Source organism: Acomys russatus, chromosome 31 (assembly GCF_903995435.1).
Source record: "Acomys russatus chromosome 31, mAcoRus1.1, whole genome shotgun sequence".
Classification (NCBI taxonomy): domain Eukaryota; kingdom Metazoa; phylum Chordata; class Mammalia; order Rodentia; family Muridae; genus Acomys; species Acomys russatus.
The window spans coordinates 37201108-37225412 of NC_067167.1; the positions used below are offsets into that span (position 1 = coordinate 37201108).

The 24305-nt window shown below is 46.1% G+C and overlaps 1 protein-coding gene across 4 annotated transcripts in view; it reads left to right on the top strand.

Moving 5' to 3' along the window:
* Window positions 1-485: 485 nt before the first annotated feature.
* Best3 (bestrophin 3) overlaps window positions 486-24305 on the top strand; it is a 40296-nt gene continuing 16476 nt past the window's right edge. The window contains exons 1-7 of one of the 4 annotated variants that reach the window (XM_051172911.1): window positions 486-810; window positions 3643-3810; window positions 7444-7538; window positions 8009-8242; window positions 18532-18686; window positions 19916-19993; window positions 20433-20585. In XM_051172911.1, coding sequence (XP_051028868.1) covers window positions 3659-3810; window positions 7444-7538; window positions 8009-8242; window positions 18532-18686; window positions 19916-19993; window positions 20433-20585 — 867 coding nt within the window. In that variant the 5' untranslated portion in view covers window positions 486-810; window positions 3643-3658. Of the gene's footprint in view, window positions 811-3642; window positions 3811-7443; window positions 7539-8008; window positions 8243-18531; window positions 18687-19915; window positions 19994-20432; window positions 20586-24305 lie in introns of those variants that run through there. The other 3 variants (XM_051172915.1, XM_051172912.1, XM_051172914.1) reach the window with 3 other exon arrangements.

Genomic DNA, 24305 nt, shown 5'->3' on the forward strand with positions numbered 1-24305 from the left:
CAGACCACACACATGCACACACACACCTTACACAGACCACACACATGCACACACACACCTTACACACCACACACACACACCATACACATCCTGCACACATGCACACAAATATTCTCACATCCTAAACACGCACACACACAGATGCATGCATGTATGAATGTGCACACACATAAAACCACACACACACACACACACACACACACACACACACACACACACACTGCTTTTAATAGAAGAACAGTCTCAACTCCCCTCAGATGAGCAGAATTCTTGTTTATATTCCTGTCTGTCCTAGTTCATGACTTCATAAGAATTTATTCTTCATTTCAAGCACAAAAACACTGCCCTAATCCCCTCTCTGCTTCCTGGAGTATGTCCAGAACTTTTCCGTAGAAAAAGAGCCTTTCTTCCTTGACTCCAGGCCAGAGTTGAAATAAATCTTAAGAGGACTGAAATGGCCGAACACCCTCACGTCACCATCGACTTCTCGTTCAAAGGGGTACTTTGGGCGGCAGGTGGAGTTATAATTATAGATTAGAAAAAAGCAACATCAGCAGCTGTCACTTCTGTTTGTTCCCAGCTATAACTGTCATCAGTGGGCACACTGGCACAAACAGGTCTCTGCGAGTGGAAAAACATTTAACCCTGGGCTCACTACTCGCTGGATCCTCACCGTAGCCGGAGAACAGAAGGAAATCTGCCTGTGCACGAGTGAGGGGGGGAACCCAGAGCACCGATCTGAAGACGCCTCTGCGCGGAGAGCTGGACATTTGAAGAGTTTTCTTCCCGTGGTAGACTCCAAAGAAACAGGTTAGTGCGCATGTCAGCTTATGCACTTGAGCTTGACCTTGGTGTCCGGTGGGCGTAGGGTTTCTGACAGAGCCTAAATGGAGCAGGGAGGAGTAAATGGGAGAGGGGAAGTTGCTTGGAGACTCCAGAGGACCGGCCAGGAGAACAACCTGTGACATTGGTCTCATTCGTTGTGTTCCTGTCCCGTGTCCACTGTGTTCTCCTTAGGCAAACAGGCAAGGTAGGGATCGAACACCGAAGCCGGCTTTGTAGCACGCTTCCCCATCCCTTCCGAGTGTCACTTACTTACTTAAGCCAAAGGCCCTGGTTTGGGTTTTTTTGTTTTGTTTAGTTTTAATTAAAATCAATAATGTTGGAGGATAAATCAGTGGAGTTTTTTGTTTGTTTGTTTTGGCTTTTTTGTCCATGAATGCAGCTGACAGCTCTTACTTCCTTAGAGAAAAAGGACAAATTACAGTTGGCTGTTTGCCTGTCTGAATGAACCATTTTCTTATTTCTGAGAGATTTTGTGATGTAGATTGCTCTATAGGAAAAATATGCTCTAGGGCTGTGTGTGTGTGGGGGGGGGGGGGGATAATTTGAGCTAAAATCAGCATGTTTTCAGTCTAAGTTGCTCCGTAAGAAGCTCTTCATAGTTCCTTTGGAGAAAAGTTCATATTTTAAAGAAATCTCATTTTTGTTTGCACGTGGTCTGTGCTAGCCAGTAGCTGAGCAAGATTTTCCAAACAAAGGTTAGCTTTGTGCCGTGTGTCTCCAAGCCGAATGGCACATCTTAGCAGGAAGCAAAGGCATGCCACAGAGTAAATGAAAACCAGCCGCAGGTCCCACTGCCACCTGCCCACATCTCTGGAACAGACCCAGTACAAAGAGTCCCACAGTGGGCTCCCCGGGGCTGTCCCTCAGTTGGAGGAATGCTTGCCCGGCATACACAAGGCTCGTTCAGCAACTAGGCTCAGTTCCAGCACTCACTCAGAAGGGTGGATCAAAGGTTCAAGCTCATCCTTGGTTAAATACCAAGTTCAAGGCCAAAGTGGGATGACCCTGTTGTGTTTTGTTTGTTTTAAAGGACTCATTTTGTCCAGGTCTGAGCAGGAAGACAACCACCTCTAAGCATTTCACTGAGACTTTACAACATCAGACTCATGGCTCCTTTGGGGAGGCACAGGATGCCAGCTGCACATCCTGACAGCCACTTAGACTCACATCCCAGTAACACAACCCAGAGTAACCTGTCAGTTACATGGCTCTGAGGGTCTGGTTTCTTCCTTACAATAGCACCAGGTTTCTAAGAAGCGATTTATAACTTTTTCCTCTTAGGGAGCTTAAAGATGAACTCAAATCCTCTTCACGTATTTTAGCAGACATGGGCCCAAACAATGATGAGTGTGGCCACTGCTTTTAAAAACATCAGTTTAAGGGCACAGTGGTGGCGCACACCTTTAATACCAGTACTCAGGAGGCAGAGGCAGGCAGATCGTTGTGAGTTCTAGGCCAGCCTGGTCTACAAAGTAAGTCCAGGACAGGCAAGTCTACACAGAGAAACGCTGTCTCAAAAAACTGAATAAATAAATAAAAATATTGCTGGGCGTGGTGGCACACGCCTTTAATCCCAGCACTTGGGAGGCAGAGGCAAGTGGTTTGCTGTGAGTTCAAGGCCAGCCTGGTCTACAAAATTTGTCCAGGACAGCCAAGGCTACACAGAGAAACCTTGTCTTGAAAAACCAAACCAAACAAATAAATAAAAACATCAGTTTAGAGGGCTGGAGAGATGATTCAGTAGTTAAGAGAACTGCCTGCTCTTCCAGAGGACCCAGGTTCAATTCCCAACAACCATACAACAGCTCACAACTGTCTGGTTTTTTTGTTGTTGTTGTTGTTGTTTTGTTCTTTGAGACAAGGTTTCTCTGTGTAGCCTTGGCTATCCTAGACTCACTTTGTAGACCAGGCTGGCCTCGAACTCACAGCGATCCACCTGCCTCTGCCTCCCGAGTCCTGGGATTAAAGGCGTGCACCACCACGTTCTTCTGCTCACAACTGTCTGTAATTTCAGTTCTAGGGGATCTGACACCCTCATACAGACATACATGCAGGCAGAGCACGAATTACATAAATTTTTAAAAATTAAACAAAAACAAAACCCAGTGGTTTAGTAAACCAATTTCCTAAATCCTCCTATGATTAAGAAGTGGCATTACAATGTGTCTCATATATCTCACGTGTTAATTTCAAGTCTTTATTGAAAAAAAGCTATAAACCATTTTTTTAAAGATTTATTTGTTATGTATGATGAGCAGTCAGTGCCCTTAACCTCTAAGCCACCTCTCCAGCCCCAAGCTACATACTCTAAAATAATACTTACATTTACAGAAGCTTCAGGGTTTTTTAAAAAATGGTCTTTCTGGAAACTACCTTCTTCCCTTTTTTTGCCACCAAGTCTAGCCCTGAGATGGTAAATGGTGATATGGTGGCATCTACAAGTTCCAAACTGTAAAAGGAATTGGGAACGTACAGACTGTGGATTGCCTAGTTAGTTGTTGGCTTTAGTTTCCTTTGGTTAAAAAAAAAAAAAAAAGTGTAGGGCTGGAGAGATGGCTCAGAGGTTAAGATCCCGACTGCTCTTCCAGAGGGCCTGAGTTCAATTCCCAGCAACCACATGGTGGCTCACAACTATCTATAATGTGATCTGGTGCCCTCTTCTGGCATGCAGGTGTACATGCAGATGGAGACTGTGTATATAATAAATAAATAAAATTTTAAAAGTGTATTCCAATATTGACATTATTGACACCAAGCGTTCTTTTTCACTCATGTTTTGTCTTCTTGCTCTTCTAGAACAAAACTACCCAGGATGACTGTCACTTACTCCAGCAAAGTAGCAAACGCAACTTTTTTTGGATTTCATAGGTTGCTCCTCAAGTGGAGAGGCAGCATCTACAAGCTGCTGTACAGGGAATTTATAGTTTTCGCTGTTCTCTACACAGCAATCAGCCTGGTGTACAGGTACTTCTGCTCTGCATGTCTTCTTAAATGGCCCTCAGACGTTATGTTAGGATGCAGTCTCAAAAACCAGATTCCCCCTTGGTTGCGGCTGGCCTTCGCATTATATAACCTCTCCCTCTGCATGAACCTCTCTGGTGCCTTCTCTTCCGGACAGGGTATTTTAATCCACAACTAACTGTGTACTAGGAGGAGGCGACCGCGACGGTCGGGGAAACGGGCTCACACTCCAGTCCCATAGATATTATTCCTGCTGAGGAGTCAGGTATGCTTCGTTAGCAGTAAATTGAAAGATCTGCACTTACACCCGTATCGTGTGACGATTAATGGCAAAGCACACAGACAGAAATTTCTGCGCTTCTCTCAGTGATCTCATTCAGAATTGGAACTGGTGACCTGACAGCTTGTTGCAACTTCATATGGAGTTATGATATGAGTGAATAGAATTTACCAGGCAGCTTTCTGTCCTCCAGTCAGGATGTTAAGCTCTGAGCAGGGATGGTGTCCTCTGACTTTATCAGTCCCTCAACCAAAGAACTAAGGCCTGAGGAATAAATCCTTCTACTTATGTCTTCTTATTTCAGGATGGCATGTTTGCAAGAGGAGGTATTTATTTATTACATAGAGATGTGTGCTAGTCAGGTTAACAGAAACTTTGAGGACTAGCATGTTCACCTCTCACAACTAAAATTATAGTCCTAATAAACTTTCATCAGCGTGATAAAAATGGAAGCATAATAGTCATTAAAATAAAACCAAATCCCACTGGAGGAAACTAAAAGGAAAGCTTAAGGTTTCTGAGGCTGTATTTTCACCTTAGCTGGGTATAAAAGTTTTTCTCTATCACATATGAACAAAGTGTGGGCGCCTGTCTAATGTGATCCTTCCTTGCAGCTGTGAGAGTCCGCTTGGAAAGACGGGATATTCATTTAGCTGCCTGATCATTACCGAAAGCAAACTGTGAACAAGTATTTTATTATCCATCCTAAGCCTAAGCCTTGGGATTTAGCTCAGTTGGTAGAGTGCCTGCCTAGCAAGCACAAAGCCCTGAATATTCAATCCCCAGCAACACACACACACACACACACACACACACACACACACACACACACACACACCAAGAAACAAAACAAAACAAAACGGGCATTGTGGCACACACCTGTAATCCCAGCATAAAGGAGGTGGAGGCAGGAGATAACCCTTTGCTACGTGGGCTTTAAGAAACCCAGTCTCAAAAACAAAACACTACCATTCCAAACAAGTGTACACGTTAGAATAGACCCGCTCAGTGGTAGAATGCTTACCTAGCAAGTGCTAAGGCCTGGGTTCAGTCCTCAGTTCAAAGTAATCAAAACAAAAAACACCAAGGCAAAAAATCACAAGAATAGATTTTGTCAAATGTCCTTTGAGGCTTCTAATATGTTTCCAATATCTTGTATATTTCCTGCACAGCTTACTTACATGTCACTCAGGCCTTCAGAGTAAGAACCGGTGGCAGCTTACTGGTGTTCCAGGATAACCATCTCATTAGCTCATTTTCACTAATGTGAGTTTGCCGCTGCTTAGAATAGAAAAGCCCTGAGCACAGTTGCCGCATTGCCAGAAATGCTCCCTGGGGTCTCAACATTTGCTCCAGTATCACATTTATACCCCAAAACTCTACATAGAGTTCTGTCTTTCCAAAGATCAAAGAGGGCATACATTTATAACAATCACTTTAACTTGGTTTTTCCTTCTTTTATTTTTTTTTTAAGTCTCATTGTAAATTCTCGTAAAATTAGATCCTTTTTATCTTAAAGATTTACCAAGAACTGTTGGATTAATAGGTCAAGAAAGTCAAGCAGACCTATGAGAAATAGAACTGTTGTTTGTTCTTTGCCTACTATTGACTTTGATTTTATCTCGTCCAGTTTGGAGGGATTTGATAAAAAATAATCTCTGTGGTATTTTCTAGCTAAGAAGATTTCTGTCTATTATTCATATTTCTTTGGCCAATTAGTATTAATACCACCCATTTTGGTACTATATTTGAAGATCAGTGCTTTACAATTATTTATATAACTGATCTTTTTGATCTTTACAGTGGTATAAACTGAAAATACTGAGACTCCTAGAGTTTTGACAATACACTCAGTCTAAAGCTACGGCTGGCATGTTCTATACTCTGGCTTGGCCTAACTGGTCCTAAGAGCTACACTTTCTACTTTAAAGACTCTTTGACCATCTCCACCTGTGACTTGCCACCAACCTGACCCTCTCAGGCCTGTGGATTCAGCCAGTACCAGCTCCCGACAGTGCTCCACCTGAAGCCTCATTGGTTGGGCACGGTCCCCTCACTGTTCCCCTGCATCTTTATCAGCATCCAACTCCCCCAAGGGGACCTTTGATACTTGTTCTGATAGGTCTTTCCTTGGATTTCCTCACTCCTTAGATAAACTGCACTGTTGATCTATGCAAATTCGCATATGGCTTCTCTTTCTACATTTTGGTAATTATTATTAACCTGCCTTTAGATTCTTTTGGGTCTGAAATCCCTCTCTAAAACATAATGGTCTCATCAAGAACAGATATGGTCAGCAATCTTGGAATATAAATTTGGGGCGGTTAAGTCAGAGCTACCAGAAAAATTTGAGACCATAGACAAAGGGAACAGTGAAAGTTTCCGCCCTTAAAATTAAATCGGCTTTATTTATATTCCGAGTAATTGTGAGTGTTAAAGTAAATAATTACAAAATTACCTGACATGTAATATGCACAATCTAGAATGTGTTAATTAGCTTAATTAAATGAACGAGCAATTCTGGATTAAGATCAAGATGTTTAGTGTTGTTACTCAACAGTGAATTAAAAACTCTGACCCACCAAATCAATAGTCTCCTTTTAAAAAGTATTCCTAATGAATAATTGAAGAATGGAAACTAGGCCTGGTGATGCAGGCCCATAACCTCAGCTAATTGGGTGGCTGAGGTGGGACACTTACAAGTTCAAGGCCTGCTTGGTCTTCAGCAGTGGTTCTCAACCTTCCTAATGCTGTGACCCTTTAACACAGTTCCTCAGGTTTCGGGGACCCCCATCCCCCAATCATAAAATAACTGTAATTTTGCTACTATTATGAATTTGCAATGTAACTAATTTTTGTATAGAAGTTTGCCAAAGGGTTTGCGGGACACAGGTTGAGAACCTCTGGTCTACGGAGTGAGCTCAAGGCAAGCTGGGCAACTTAGTGAGACAGTGTCTCAAAAACAAAAAGGAAAAGAGTAGACTGGTAATGCAACTCAGTGATTGCCTGCCTGCGGCACATGCCGGCCTAGCTTTCATTCTTAAAGTAAAACATATCTTTCTCCAAAGTCCAGTTATATAAATCTTTAAGGAGCAAAGTGGTTAACAAATCTGTTACTTAATGGTCAGCAGATTTACGTGCTTAGAAACTTTAATACTTGAAGCACAAAGCAAATTTTTAAAACATTGGAGGCGCATCTGTTTAAGGAAAAACAAACAACTACCACAACAAAATAAAGCTCCTTTTAAGGACCAGCAGAGATTATTTGTGCTTAACTGTTTGCACTTGATGTCGCCTGCAGAGCAGGCACAGCAGTGCCACGTCATAAAGGGCTGTGCGTTTTATTTTTGCTCCAGATTGTTACTAACAGGAGCCCAAAAACGTTACTTTGAAAAATTATCAATTTACTGTGACAGATATGCTGAACAAATTCCAGTAACCTTTGTGCTTGGTAAGTATAGGCCCCCACGCAGAATGCAGCCGCACAGCTGTCTCCATTCGCTGACGAGGATGACTGCATGAGAGTGCTTCCGGGCTGTGAGGCATGCCGGGAAAGCCGCTGCTTGCAAATAGCACACAGCCATCCCTAAAATTTGCCTTACAGGGCTGCTTCTGCTAAGTTAACACGGAACAGTTTGAGGTCATAATCTGCTGTTGGACAATCAAGCTTTTTCCTCACTAACACTCCATTTTTGCAGTCAGTATTTGAGTTCTAATTCCCACTTACTGGGTGCCGTGACCTTGCCAGGCACATATGACGTTTCCTCCCCTCTTGGGGGGAGGGGCACAATCATGAGGTATGGATGATGACGTACTTTCGTATCTTGAGCCCCTAAGGAGGCTAAAATTCTGCTACAAGTGTGTCCATTGAGAGGTGTCTGCTGTGAGAGACTGCACGGTGACTTCCGGTTATCCCAACAGGGTTTTACGTCACTCTGGTAGTGAACCGGTGGTGGAACCAGTTTGTGAATCTGCCTTGGCCAGACAGGCTGATGTTCCTCATCTCCAGCAGCGTTCAAGGCAGCGACCAGCATGGGCGCCTGCTCAGAAGGACGCTGATGCGCTACGTCAATCTCACGTCTCTCCTCATCTTCCGCTCGGTGAGCACTGCCGTGTACAAAAGGTTTCCAACCATGGACCACGTGGTCGAAGCAGGTACCGTGTCTGCTTACTGTGTCGAGTGGGCTCTTGTCAAGATAGGGTGCCAGACGTAGGACCCACCGGCGTTATTTTGGAAGTGCCTAAGGGTATTCATTCATGAAATGTTTTATGGGTTGCCTTGTATGTGCCAGAAACACCCTTAAAAGGCAAATACGAGTGAGATACGATTCCTGCCCTCAAGAAGTTTACTAGGGCAGTAGAAGAGAGAAGCAGCTGAAAGTAAAGACCCCTTGAGATACGTACAATGCGTCCAATGATAATGATCAGCCATTAAAGCATCCTTTCAAACCTAGATTTCAGTACTTAGTAGCGATTCCTGTTTTGTTTTGTTTTTTGTTGCTGTTTTTTGGTTTTTTGAGACACATCATCACTTTGTAGTCCGGGCTGGCTTTGAACTCACTGCAATCCTCCTGCCTCAGTCTCCCTTGTGGTGGGGATTACAGATGTGAGCCACCATGCCTAGTTTGTAGCTATCTCAATTAGGTCTCAAGGAGCCGAGAGCCGGGCGTGGTGGCGCACACCTTTAATCCCAGCGCTCGGGAGGCAGAAGCAGGAGGATCGCTGTGAGTTCAAGGCCAGCCTGGTCTACAAAGTGAGTCTAGGACAACCAAGGCTACACACACAAACCCTGTCTCAAAAAAAAAAAAAAAAAAAAAATCAATTAGGTCTCAAATAAAAGGCAGATTTTAAGAGATTACAAGCAGTCCAGGATCACAGAGCTGGTTAGTGAAAGGAACAGGATTCAAACCCAGGCTCAGAAACACTATGATACTATGTGTCTTGAAGCGAAGTAAACTCTGGAAGGAGTCTGGGCGCTTGTCAGTTTCCATCCAGGTAAACTGGATGAAACGCTCGGAGCGGCAAAGGGCACCCTCAGGATGGAACTGTTGCCTCTGCCCCCGCTTCATCCCTGGTAATGTAGCTACTCTATCTGGGTTCCTGAGTCTAGTGTGCTGGAAATGAGTCACGTCGGGTACGAAGGACAGTTCTCTATGGTATATAAATACTTGGCAAGGAAGCAGTTAAACCAGCCTTCAGTGGAGTGAGGAATACGCGCGAGGCCATTCTTGGCCCATATGGATGATCTGAGAACTCACAGGACTCTCTTCCTTTAGGCTGCAATGTACTTAAATCAATTTGTAATCTCTGGGTTCCTTTGTTTGTTTGTTTCTTGCCTTTCGAGACAGGGTTTCTCTGTGTAGCCTTAGCTGTCCTAGAATTGCTTTGTAGGCCAGGCTGGCCTCAAACACACAGAGATCCATCGCCTCTGCCTCCCGAGTGCTGGGATTATGTCAGAAAGTTGTGGGGTCCAAGGAATTAGTGGGGGTTGCAGACAGACTGGCAAACGCACAGGAACCCAAACCAAATTAACTGCCCACTGCCCTCTGCCCTCTGCCCGCTGCCCTCTGCCCTCTGCCCGCTGCCCGCTGCCCTCTGCCCGCTGCCTGCTGCCCATTGCCCTCCAATGCAAACATGAGATAACTTCAGGACGGCTGATCTGAAACACCGCTTGGCAATTCGCTTCTTCCCCTGCTGCGTCAAAAATAAAGATATCGAGAACAACCACCTCTGAAGAAAGGCAGGAAAATGAGGGAAGTTTGGCACACCTAAACTGAAGATAGGAGCTAGGGTGCCCTCGGGTGAGCAAAGGTGCCATTTCCCAGTCCTGACACACCTGGTAAGGAAGGGCCCTGGCCAGCCTCATTCCCAAAGCAAATCGCACCCTCTTTTTTTTTTTTTTTTTTTTTTTAACATTTATTTTTATGTATACAGTGCTCCACCTGCATGTACACCCGCAGCCAGAAGAGGGCATCAGATCACATTATAGATGGTTGTGAGCCACCATGTGGTTGCTGGGAATTGAACTCAGGATCTCTGGAAGAGCAGTCAGTGCTCTACGTCTGAGTCATCTCTCCAGCCCAAATTGCATCCTCTTAGTGTCGGCTCTATATTAAAAGCTCAGCCAGAGAAGCTGGGCTAGCTAGCAGCAGCAAAGAGGACTTTGAGGCCTCTCGTCAGACCTGAGCTCTGAGCTCAGCTGGACCCAGGACTGCCGGCAAGTGTGTAGGGGAGGTAAGCAGGAAAACTGCGTGGCCTTATTTCCTTTGAGTGCAAATACCTGCCATATCTGTGCAGCCAGACATTTTTCCTTTCTCAGGGATCTGGGATGTTGGATTTTACTTCTCTCCAACACACTGACCATTCCAAGGGAGTCTAAAAGAAGTGCTGTTGACTCTGCTATGCACATAATGTGTTCTGTCTGCAACCGTGATGCACAGACCCACAGGACCTCACATCTTAGCGGACCTGACTCTAACAAGCCTGAACCTTTAGATGTGACGCTTAGACCCCTCAGTTAAACATGGCCCCACAGGTCTCCCTGCTTCGTACTTTAAGACAGTCTTATCACGTATCCCAGGCTTATCTCACACGGGAATCCTCCTGCCTCAGTCACCCTAGTGCAGGGATCAAAAATGTGTCTCACCATTCTTGGCACTGTGTCATTGTTTTTACACACGAAAGCTTAAAAGTATTGAACCTTTTAAGGAATGCTTGAAGAAACAAGACAAAAACAACAACAACAACAACCTTACCACCAACAAAAAAAGAAGTGAGGGGCATCAGAGTCATTGCCACTAACAAAGTACCAACAGTGAAGACAGGTCCAGACTGTAGCCTTTCTGGAGATTGCAGAGTTCTAAGGCATGCCATCGGGGAGTGAGTTTGAGTGACTTGTTTGTGCATAACAAGCATAGCTCTTGGCTTAAAATTCTTAGTTTCTTGGGACTGGCTGAAGGAGACAGAAACTAAGTGAGATTGGATAAAGCTAAAATCTTTCTAAAGCCTGTAAGCCCATGACTCATAAGTGCCATAAAAAGGTGTCTTTGATCCTGGGTCAGGGGCAGATCCTGGAGGCTGCAGTAAAAGGATTGTCCCAAGTTCAAGGCCAGCCTGAACTACAATGTGAGTACCTGGCCAGGCAGGACTGCATAGCAAGATCCGTGCCTCAAAAGACAAAACAGAAATGAGGGGGGGGGTGTGCTTTTGTAAAAGGGGCAGAGGACATGGCTTATGCTCTGGGGAAGATAAAGTGCATGCACAGCCTGTGTGCAATGGAAAGCCTGTGTGCTCGTTGGCAGAACAGAGGTTCCAAGCCATTGACCCGCAGGGACAGCGCTGAAAGCCAGCACTTCCTGCTGCCCCGGCCAGCACCCCTGTCCATGCAGCGCTGACTCATGCAGTGTCTGGCTCCTTCCCCCATAGAGAGGGCTGACTCAGACTTCCAACCAAGCTCGGTTTCCAAGTTGTCCCAACTGGACACACGCCTCCACCACTCCCTGACTGTCCTTCACCTATGCCAAGGCTTCTGGGAAGAACAGGAAGTTGGAGATGGTGGAAAATGTTTGGCAAATGGCCTGAGTCCAGAGCCAGGGCACCTACTCCTGCCCAAGGGGACAGAAGATGTAACTATGCCACTGTCCTGCACTATGGGGACAAAATAAGTGGGCAATGCCAAGAAATTCACAGCCACACACGTACACACATACATACACACATATACACACACATATACATATATACATACACACAAACATATATGCACACACACATATACATATACATGTGTATATACTCACACCAAACACATATAAACACACATGCATATACATAAACACATATCACACAAACATAAACACACACATAAACACACATACACAAAATCACACATACACACATACTACAAGCACACACATACACACACATATATAGACAAACACACACATACACACATCTTATCTACTGGATATCCCACTTAAAATCACCTATAAGAAAAAGTATGTATTTCAAACTTGAGTGTACCTCAACTACTGTTAAAACCAACGCTGAAAAAGTCAGTGTATCTAAAGAAGCTCCTAGGGGACAGTGGTAAGTGTCCCCAAATCACAGGCTAGGAGATACTGAGAGTTAACTCTTTGCTTCCTTGAAAGCTCTTCTCCCCACTGCTCCATGGAGGGCTCTTGCCTACACAGCCTCCGTGTGTGGCAGGAGGAAGCAGGGGAGGGGAGGGATGGAGCCAAACAGGCCAGGCCCTTCCCTGCCAGTCTTTTTTTTAAGATTTATTTATGTCTTATTATGTATACAGTGCTCTGCCTGCATGTACACCTGCAGGCCAGAAGAGGGCACCAGATCTCATTATAGATGGTTGTGATCGACCATCTGGTTGCTGGGAATTGAACTCAGGACCTCCAGAAGAGCAGCCAGTGCTCTTAACCTTTGAGCCATCTCTCCAGCCCCATGTCTTTGTTAAATTAAATAGTGGAGTTCTATTATTCTGAGGAGTAGAAAAACCATACTGGATGCTGCCAAGAAAATATAGTGGATTTGTTATCAGGGGCTAAATTTCTCAAATTAAAAAATGCAATGTTTTGTGTTTCTGCTTATACTAAAATTGAACTAAAAATAAGTCAATTATGCTGAAAAGTCTCTGACGTATGAGCGGCCACTTATTTGTCAAAGGGACTGATAGAGGCTCTGATATTTTGCCTGTTGACTCTGAACTTGTTCTGGAAAATTCCAGTCATTCCAATCACCTGCTGTGGAAAGGCACTGATTCCAAGTGCATAATCCTGAATCTTTGCCAGCTCGGGTCATGACCTTTATCTGAGGGTTTATATTTTAGAGCTGGGTTAAATCCAAATCTTTTACCTAATATTTCACAAGTATCAGGCACAAAGATGGAAATAGAAAATTACAGATACACTCTGAAAGAATAAACAGTGAAGCTGCCAGTAACTCCCAGACATTCGTTCATTCCCTAGTTGTTTGTTGAGGTGGGGCTGCTGTTGGTTGGTAGAGAGCCTGCCGAGCACGCACAAAGCTCGGCCTCTAATCTCCAGCACTGGGGAAGATATGAAGCCTTGTGCCTGTTAGCTCAGCACCAGGCAGTAGAAACAAGGTGAGCCGGAGGTCAAGGTTACCGTCATCTACGCAGTGAGTCTAAGGCCCACCTTGGGCACAGGAGAGCATGTCTTAGTAAATTAATAAGGTTACAAATGAGAGGATGAAAAGGTGGCTCAGTGATTAAAAAGCACTTGCTATTCGTTTGGAAGATCTGGGTTTGATTCTCGGCACCACCTGGCAGCTCACAGCTTTCAGTAAATCCAGTTCTAGGGGGTTTACTGAACACCCTCTTCTGGTTTCCTTGGGCACCAGACAGGCATGTGATACACATCCATGCATGCAGACAAAAACTTATACGTAGATAAATAGATAGATAAACAAATACATAAATAAATGTTTTTGTTTAAAGTAAAAATAAAGCACAATTGAGTGCACCCTGTGCCAGCCACTAAGCTGGGCAATAGGACCACAGCTTACCCAGAGCCAATGCATGGTTCCTGTCTTCAAGGACCATGACAATTACCATAAATGTTGACCCGCACTAATCATTTTCAGAGGCAAGCACACGCACATCTACAGTGGAGCCGCACATTGCATTTCTCTTTCTTCCACTTAAATGAATGTTTTCCTTTTGTGCTCAGTTAATAAGAACGTTTAAACATGATAACCTTTAAAGAAAAGGTTCCCTTTACTTTCTTAAAACCCTGGAGCCTTACATAAGGTTCCCAGAGCTTCTCCTGAGACTAGTGGAGCCCTGGCGAGACTCCACTGGAGTTTTCTGTCACTGACTCACACAATGTAGAATGCAAGCAAGCACTGGCTTTCCAAGTGGCTGCTGAATAGAAGCCCTGACGTAAGAGGCAGCAGTCACAAGGCCAGCCCTGTCTATGTTTCTGGCTTAGCCAAATCATATAATCTGGGATCTCTCCCAGAGAAAAGCACTTGGATTTTGTCTATTTATTCCTGCCCTTCAGCCTGGTGTCATTTTCTTGGGTGAGTTCCTGGTTCCCAGGCTCCTTGGGCCTCTTTAAGTGCCTGAGCGCCCTGTGTTGGAGGAGAGATGGCCAAAGGGACAGTGCTATTCACACCTGCGGCCAGCCCCCTCCTGTTGGCTGAACTTTTAGAGGCTGAGTCAGTTACTCCCATAGTCTCACATGATGCACCAGAGCAGACAGAATGTCATCCTGTGAGAGAAACCTGGCTCACTGCATGCACTTCCTACTCCACACTGGGGGCAAAACGCAAGGCGGAACTAACCTTCCTTGAACTTGTGCCCCACTGGGTCAGTGACTAGAGTACACGCCTATCTACCCAACACTTGTGAAAGTACAATCACAGTCATTCCATTGCCAAGGGATTTTTGTTATTGTTCTTTCTCTTAAGACAGATTTCCGCTGTGTGTCCCAGATGTGTGCCGTTTGCTTGCTTGCTTGCTTGTTTTGAAACAGACCCATACAGTGTAGTCAGGGTTAGCCTGGAACTCACTATGTAGTCCAGGCTGACCTGAAACTCATGGGAATCCTCCTGCCTCAGCCTCCCAAGTCCTAGGATTGTGGTCATGTGGCACCATGCCTGACAAGAGAGCTCCTGTGAGTTGCAGGCTCACAGGCAGCATAGGGAACATGAATCTCTGGGCCGTGGGCACAGTATTCCCGAGATTCTATTCAAGAAAGCAACCCAGAACACTGCAGAATGTTTGGTTTCAAGAAGACTGAAACGCCCAGCCTTTGGGCCTAACTCTGCCACCCATTTTAATCACTGAGGATCTTTTAAAACTACTGAGATCTGAGGCCAGAGAGGTGGCTTAGCAGGTAAAGACATTTGCTGCCAAAGCTGATGGCCCAAATTTGATCCCTTGGACTCACATGGTCAGAAGGGAAATGCCTCTCACAAATCCCCTCTTGACCTCCACATACATGCTGTGGCATGTGCAAGCAGATGGCTCACACAAACACATATAACTAAATAAATAACATTTAAAAAATTAAAAACATTACTGACGCCCAGCTCCCACTCTTAGACACCAGGACTCAGCACTATGTTAATATGCAGCAAACCTCAGGAAATGCTACACATTAATTCTTCCAATTACAAATTGATTGACGCAGATCTGTTGAGACAAATGAAAATCAGGGGCATCTATCTGCTTAGGCAAGGAGCTAAAAGTACTAACCGTGTGTGTGTGTGTGTGTGTGTGTGTGTGTGTGTGTGTGTGTGTGTGTGTGTGTGTGTGATTGCATAGGATGTAGTGACCTGCCAAATGGATGCCCACTTCAGGATAGACAAGTGGGCAACTGCAGATATTTCTGCCGTATCAGGGAAATAAAGGGATCTCACCCTTCTAACTACTATTGCCATCTCAAACGCTGACGTTACTCTGCTGAACCTATTCCAGGCTTCTGATCTGTGGGCTGTACCTCATTGTTGGGTTCTGAAATCATTTTAAACGCTTCTAAGCATCGTTTTAGTGGGGATAAATGGGAACATGGAATAGAGTAGAAGTAACGCTCTTCTGTATGACAGTCAGAGGACACATGATGTGGAAGAAATGACACTTGCTTTCTGCACCACACACGCGCGTGTGGCTCATGATCTGACGTGTTGCCCCGCCACACTGTCACAGTGTGCTTCCCTTCCCCCACACTCTCACTTTGCATCTCCTCAACTCCCCAGCTGACAGGGCTTTCTAAACCTCTCCCACTATATTTAAAGGCACCTCCAGGTGAAGGTGTGCCTCTGCTGTATGCATCTGGAAATGAGCCAGAGACGTTGGGCTCTTCTTGAAAACGCTGTCCCCGAGAAGGCTCAGGTGCTAACTACATAGCTTTCTCTTCAAGGAGGAACTGGGGTCAGCCCCACTCTGCCTTTGAGCTTGGAGCTGCAGAGCTGTGGTCCTCCTGCTAATAGGGGCTCTCTGTAAGCTCAAGGATAGCTGCCTCTGTTTCGGTCAAACGAAACCAAGCCTGTCAGATCTGTGGTGGCGGGGATCTTGCCTGTCCTTTGGCTTAGGGGCGTGACAAATTGGCCTTCCACTAGCGAGTCCCACTCCATCGAACTACAGTTGAAGCTGTAAGTCGGTACAAACATCCATCTCTAAGAACAGGTACATGGATATCTCATCCTGATTAGACATATTAAAGAAAGCTGTTTTCTGGACAAGTGACTTGAAAAATCACTGGGCAGAGCTGAGCCAGCCAGAAAGAAAAGAGACAGTGAGAGACACTCTAGGCATGCACGGTGGCTTGCCAAACCAGATGTAGAGCCTGGAGGAGAGAGGCTATGGCCACAGGCTGGTGGCAGACCAGCCAAACTGGGGCGCATCAATAACTATAATTAATTTGCCTTAAAGAAGAAGATAACAAACTTTAAAAAATTGTAAGGCAAAAAAAAAAAAAAAAGAAAGAAAGAAAAAAAATTGTAAGGCATCAGTGTCTGGTTACAGTGACCTGAGATGCTGATAAAAAGAACGTCCCACTTCCTGTCTAATTCCCCATCAATAGATTTGACTCCCACTCCAGAAGTTTTCTATCAACTGACCTTCAATTTGATTTCCAAAATGGGGTTACTCCAGATGTTTGAGCCAGCAGGGAACGACCGACGATTCTGACTGTATCCTGCCTGGCAAGGCATTAGCACTGCCTCTTCACTTGTCTTTCCCAGCACCTCTTTCATTACCAGTAACGTTGGGCTGAGAACCTGAAAACCACCAGCTTTCTTCCCCTTGCATGACCTCTGACCTCTGCAGTCAACAAACATCCTTCCCAGATGGCAGGGCTGGCCCTGGCTTTAGCGTTGGCACTGACCAAGCCTTTGTTCTCTGTATTTGCTTTCTGCGTAGACACCAGCCTTTGCTGCAATGTCAGAGGGCCACAGGATAGCTCACAAACACCTGCAATTACAGTCCCAGGGGATGGGATGCCCCTTGTGGCCACCGTGTGAACTCACTTGTGCACATCCACGGATACACACATATAAAGTAAAATTGTCTTTTAAGAAATGAAAGTAAGCCGGGCACTGGGGGTGCATCCCTTTAATCCCAGCACTTAAGAGGCAGAGGCAGGTAGATCTCTGTGAGTTTGAGGCCAGCCTGGTCTACCAAGTGAGTCTAGGACAGCCAGGGCTACACAGAGAAACCGGTCTTGAAAAACAAAACAACAAGGGCTGGAAAGCTGGCTCAGTGGTTAAGAGCACTGGCTGCTCTTCCAGAGGTCCTGGGTTCAATTCCCAGCACCCACATGGTGGCTCACAGCCATCTGTACTATGATCAGATGCCCTCTTCTGGTGTACATGAAGACAGCCTACTCACATACATAATAAATAATATCTTTAAAAAAAGAAAAGAAAAACAAAAGAACAATAACAAACAAAAACCAGAACAAAACAAAAACAAAATTAAAGCAAAGTTACGTGTAAATGAGGTAGGATTACTTTTACATGCAGACTTAATTACTGGCCAAATATTTGAGAGTGCATGGCACACTACATGACATCGTCACCTTTCTCAGAGTCTCCGGTGTTTTGACTTTCTGTACATCAGTGGGAATGCCACTTCCAAAATATGCATAGCAGAAAACAGCAGAAGCACGAGCACGTTCAAGGGCCATTTCAGACATTGCTGAAATTCTGTCCTAATCCTGAGGCAATTTCATTTAACACTTTAAAAGATGAACCAAGTCAACGATTCAAATGGCAACTTTAAAACCAAACATCCTAATGTAATACGGTTCAAACATATACTAACTGGGTACTTAAATGCTGAGGAAGGATTGTTTTTTTTTTTTCCCTGTAATTAAACCATTCTGTTTCTATAACAGCACAGTGCATTATGTGGACAGTAAAGTCGCTGCCATTCATTACACAAAATAGTCTTGGACCTGAGCCGAGACGCTTGAGGCGGCATCTGTCAGTGCTGTGTGACGACCAGTTATGCTCGGTGCAAAAGTGTGTTCAAGAGCAAGGCCGCAGTGAGGCAGTTCATAGGACACGGGTGTGAGAGGCCAGCCACACCTCGGATTCATTATGTGTTTGATTTGGAGTTGACTTTTGTCCGCTGTACATTCAGAAACCTGTTATGTAATAGTTCGCAAGCCACACCCAGCTCTGTGACCCCAGATGGGGTTGGTCCTCACATAGTAAGAACCCGCGTCACTATCAGATTGCCAAGATGCTTCACATATCGGTATATAATGTGTGGGCACTGTGTGTATATACATGTGCACACACAGTCGTGCGCAAAACTACTCGTCTCCAACACAAATATAAACCACTGGAGACAAGAGTCTTTATCTCTTTAGCACCCTACCCTACCCTAGGATGCTTACATACAATACTGAAAACATGGCAAAACTAAGTGTGTGTTCTTTCCCTATTCTTCCGTGTAGGTTTTATGACGGCAGATGAAAGGAAGTTGTTTGACCACCTTAAATCCCCTCATCTGAAGTACTGGGTTCCCTTCATTTGGTTTGGAAATCTTGCAACTAAAGCCCGGAATGAAGGCAGAATCAGAGACAGCGTCGATCTGCAATCCCTGATGACTGTAAGTGCTCAGTAAGCCATGATGGGAAAAAAAATGCCAATCAGAACACACGAGGGCCCTGGATGTAACCACAGGTCAGGCCAAGAAGTCCGCTCCATTCACTCCAGACTCCAAGGAGCTAGGACACCAGTATGAAACCCACAGCGTGCAGGGCAGAGAGGGAGTGGGAGGGACCCAGGCTCCTTGGAAGTGTTTGCTGTCTGCACAGCATGTTCTACAGGAGGCTTATAGGAAAAGTGTTAAACCAGGGTTGCCAAAGACTCTGAGGAGACACATTACCCACAGGCATCTGCTATACCTTGTTTCGGGAATTCTACAATACAGTTCTTTAAGTGCTGGGATGAGACCCAGAATGCCCGTGCATGTTAGGCTAGCAATCCTCCACTGAACTGAACCCCGACCGCTGCAAAGAATAAAATCCTGAGGAAGAGTAAACCCTACCTCCTCCCCAAATTTGAATTGTCTAAACTTAAACCAGCCTTTTAGTTGCTCCAGGGAACAAAACAGTGTCTTGCTAATTAATGAGCTCAGGCTTCGTTGGAGAGGTGTTCGCAGGGACCGGATAATCTAGTCTGACAGTTCTGACGGTCTCAGGCTTGGATTGAGGCTAAAACGAATAAATGGTTTTCAAACTGAGATAATATTAGATTCCAGCCGTACATGGATAAGGCAAGGGATCGATGGCTTTCCATCCTTTCTGTTACTGATAGATTTTCTGTCAATATGGGCATTTTAAAGCCCCAATTTGTTGGGGGGGCTGTTTAGCATGCATTTATATGTCTCTTCCAATATCTGTAGTAAGAATGTTTTTACGGAGGGGAAAAATGCTTGCCAAATTTTTCTACCAAAGTAACTAGTAATTATTTATTTAAAGTAATAAGGTCCTTAGTGTCCCATGTGCACTTGGGGGCAGTCTATACATTGAAAATTGTGGGTTAGGAAAACAGGGTCTTATCCCTGTAACATCCATCTACTCTTAATATTTATAAAAATACGTCCAAATGTCCTCATTTTTTTTTTTTTTTCTTTTTACAAACTGCTCTGTGGTATTCTTTGCTTTTCATTCTCAGCCAGGGGGTGGGGGGCGGTGCTTACTAGTCTCACAAAGTTGGCCTCAGAATTTAGCAACACACCCATCACCAGTGTGTGCGGGGCTCTAAGTCACAGCTAATGTTTGTTACTGTGGTTGTCATTTTGGTAAAGTGTGTTTTTATCTGTTTCGAGCTTAGGAAATGAATCGGTATCGCTCTTGGTGCAGCCTCTTATTTGGTTACGACTGGGTTGGCATTCCACTGGTTTACACGCAGGTATCAAATACCGTGCATGTGGCTGGGTTGGGACGGGGGACAGGAGACTAGGAATCTGAGGTCAGTCTTGGGCGTCACTCCTCAGGAGCTGCCCACTTTATTTTTTTAGATGAGATAAGATCTCTAACTGAAACCTCGAACTTGCCATCTTTCACTTAAACTTGCTGGCCACTGAGGACCCAGGCTCTACCTACCTTTACCCCTTGCCCAGCACTGGGGCTATAGGAATGACCCACCATCCCTGCCATTTTATGCCAGTGCTTGGACTCAAATTCAGACCCTCAGGCTTGGGCTGCAAGTACATTACTGACTGAGCTGACTCCCCAGCCCCACGCATGTGGTTTTTCAGGTTTTGTTTAACTCCCCCCTGCACACTCTGCACAGAGTTCCTGCGGGCAGCCAGTACTGCCCCCCTCACCCCACCTCCTGTCTGTCCCAGGTTGTCACCCTTGCTGTCTACACGTTCTTCTTTGCGTGCCTGATTGGGCGGCAGTTCCTGGATCCCACCAAGGGCTACGCGGGGCATGACTTGGACCTGTACGTTCCAATCTTCACCCTCCTCCAGTTCTTCTTCTACGCAGGATGGCTCAAGGTAGTCAGCAGTGCAGGGCAGTCTGGACTGCCTTTTGTTCCAGACTCTCCGCAGGGACCCTCTGTTGAGTCTTTGGCAAACTATTCCTGAATAACCTGAAGGTAGACCTCACGTGCGGTAGTCCAGACACGGGGTTGCGTTTCCATCAGGATTAAAGCGGTGGGCGCAGGAGGCCGGCCTGCAGCAGGCTGGAGCCATTCCTTATGCAAAGAGATTAGAAGAACATTTCTCTTATGGCTATTGATTTTTCTTCAAGTCTCTGTGTGTTCCCACTAGGCTTGCAGTAATGTAATTAAAGTAATAGCTGCGCCCGTGTTGGTCATTAGGCACTACTGGGCAGAGGAAACGGCAGGAGAGAAACAGCCTGTGAGAGCAGACGTGAGCTCTAATACTGCAGTAGACGCTTGGTTCTGCTCCACTCTGTAAATCATCCTTTGCAATCCCCTGACTAGCTGTCCCGTACATTAAATGCATCCCATTTTCAGGAAAGCTCATCCGGATTAAATGCAGAAACACCAAGATTAACGATGACATTTACTTTACCTAAAATCTAAAAGCATGTCAGAACAGTGAGAACAGGTTGTCCAGTCATGGGTGTGGGGCAGTGACTGCTGCCCTCCTCCCACACCACCACCACGCCCAACCCTCCCCACATGTGTATAAATATCAGAAGCTTGATTCTCCATCACCTGAAGCATGTGACAGGAAAAAAAATCAAAGACAACAGTTTCCTTAAGTAAAATGAGTCCCAGTGATATTTTCAAGGAGACAAACAAAAGAAAAATTCCAGATACTTGGCCTTCCCAACAGCCACCTGTGGTCAGGCCTCTGGGTTGGAACAAATTCCCCTGCAAAAACTAGTTCTTTTATTGGTTTGAATCTCATAAGTATGTTGGCATTTTAAATTATACTCCAATGACATGTCCTTTAAATGGCAAAAAAATATTTTTACCAGATGACAGTTATTCATAATCATCTTTACCCACTTTCTCGGAGTGGGAAAGAGCAAGAGAGATGAGTAGCTAGCTCTCTTAGAGGGAAAACGGGCTCTACTTTTCTCCGACATCAAGTCGCCACCGTTGATCCAAATGCTCACCCACCGCACCTCCTGTTCTTTCCGCTCTGCTTTGTCCTTTCCTGCTCTGCTGTGCTGAACTACTAATTGTCCGCTTTGTGACCACGTTGAGCCCTCAGCTGCTCCATGAAAGGGCTAGTGGCTCCTTGTGGCACACTGGCGAAGTGTCTAAATAAATCCCTTTCCTCTATAAACCATTTTTAAATGGCCAAATATGAAAAGACACAAGCGTGGCTCTGTTCAAGATAAGCCAGTGTAATAAAAGTGCCGTTCCCACACCGGTGGAATGTGGCTCCATTCCCAAAGAACCGCTCCATCCGAAGTGTACAAAACATATCTTGATCTTTCTTCCTGTAAACGGTACCCTCCAGGAATGTAATCCTCGTGACATACTCAATGCGCAGATATGTCATTCTGACTATTAAATAGAGCTTACAATAACATATACAAGACTGCCGCTATAAAAGTGAGAAATATGAACGTAACAAAAGTATTTTTAGGGATGAAATAACGGCCTATTTAATCTAAGCAAAACCTCAGGCAAGAAGAGCAACACAGCTGCTCACAACACAGGAAGGGCAGTCACAGCACTCCCAGGAGGCCCACTGCCCAGGCTTGTCACCAGAGGAGGCCCACTGCCCAGGCTGTCCCCACAGGAGGCCCACTGCCCAGGCTGTCCCCACAGGAGGCCCACTGCCCAGGCTTGTCACCAGAGGAGGTCCACTACCCAGGCTGTCCCCACAGGAGGCCCACTGCCCAGGCCTGTCCCCACAGGAGGCCCACTGCCCAGGCTGTCCCCACAGGAGGCCCACTGCCCAGGCTTGTCACCAGAGGAGGCCCACTACCCAGGCTGTTCCCACAGGAGGCCCACTGCCCAGGCTGTCCCCACAGGAGGCCCACTGCCCAGGCCTGTCCCCACAGGAGGCCCACTGCCCAGGCCTGTCCCCACAGGAGGCCCACTGCCCAGGCTGTCCCCACAGGAGGCCCACTGCCCAGGCTGTCCCCACAGGAGGCCCACTGCCCAGGCTGTCCCCACAGGAGGCCCACTGCCCAGGCTGTCCCCACAGGAGGCCCACTGCACAGGCCTGTCCCCACAGGAGGCCCATTGCACAGGCCTGTCCCCACAGGAGGCCCATTGCCCAGGCTGTCCCCACAGGAGGCCCATTGCCCAGGCCTGTCCCCACAGGAGGCCCATTGCCCAGGCTGTCCCCACAGGAGGCCCATTGCCCAGGCCTGTCCCCACAGGAGGCCCATTGCCCAGGCTGTCCCCACAGGAGGCCCACTGCACAGGCCTGTCCCCACAGGAGGCCCACTGCCCAGGCCTGTCCCCACAGGAGGCCCATTGCCCAGGCCTGTCCCCACAGGAGGCCCATTGCCCAGGCCTGTCCCCACAGGAGGCCCACTGCCCAGGCTGTCCCCACAGGAGGCCCACTGCACAGGCTGTCCCCACAGGAGGCCCACTGCCCAGGCTGTCCCCACTGCAGTTCTCTGGTTCTCCACCCTGGCCGCGCTATAGGACCTCCTGGGAGCTTTATTCAGCGTTCCTGCCAGGGCTCAGCCTCACTCTGAGTAAACCAGAGTGTGTGGGGGAGGGACCCAGGTATCTGGTTTGCTTTCTTTGGTTCTGCTTGCTTTGTTGTTGTTGTGTTATTCTGTAGGACTTCAGGGAGTGGTTCTCATGCACAATGGAGGTTGAAAACGGTGGCTAAGTGGTTTAATTTAAATCCTGAGAGCCAGAAGAATAGTTTCGTGTGACTCTGTGTGTGTGTGCATGTGTGTGTGTGCACGATGTGTGTGTGTGTGTGTGCGCGTAACATGCATATGAATGTGCAGGAATGTACACCCTGCTTAACGCATGTGGAGGTCAGAGCACAAGGCTGAGTGTCCCCCTCTTCCTCTTCCTCTGTCTCTCTCTGCCCTATTGCCTGGAAACAGGGTTTTTCACTCCACCAGAAGCTTATACTTTCACTAGGCTGGCTGGCCAGAGACCTCTCAGAATCCACCCATCCTGATCCCTACATTGCTGGCGTTACAGGCATGCTCAGCCATGCCTAGCTTTGTGCATGGGTGCTGGGGGTTTGAACTCAGGTCCTGTGTTTGCAGCTTAAGCGTCCTTAGCCATTGAGTCATCTCCTTAACCCCAGTTAGGTAGAGTTTCTACTGAAATGGTCTCAGAATCTAGAAACTAATCAAACACACATACACACATGCATGCACATGTACACACATATATATGTTTAAAAAAATTGTTCAAAAATGTTATATTTGACATCTAAGGCCATTCCATTCAGGAACACGGTAAGGCTATTTAATATTGATGGAATGCTACGTGATGTATCTAACCAAAAACCAGTTAGCTAGTTGTCCTCCAGAAGGAAAACTGGAAACTAGGCAAGCCTCTGTCTCCAGCTTGACTTTGAGTCCCAGGTGCAATCACTTGGCAGTTTTCTCTCATAACAGACATTGCCTTTTATTGCTTTTTATTGTGATCCGTCTTCTGTCGCTGTTTAACCTCAGGTGATCAGCTGAGCCCTTACAGGTGTCTTAAAAGCTCAGGCAATAGAAACGCCTTGCGTGTAGTTAATGGCCCTTCAGTCTTCACTCATTTGCTTTGGTTCCGTGGAGCGCCTGGCTTCCCTAGAGTA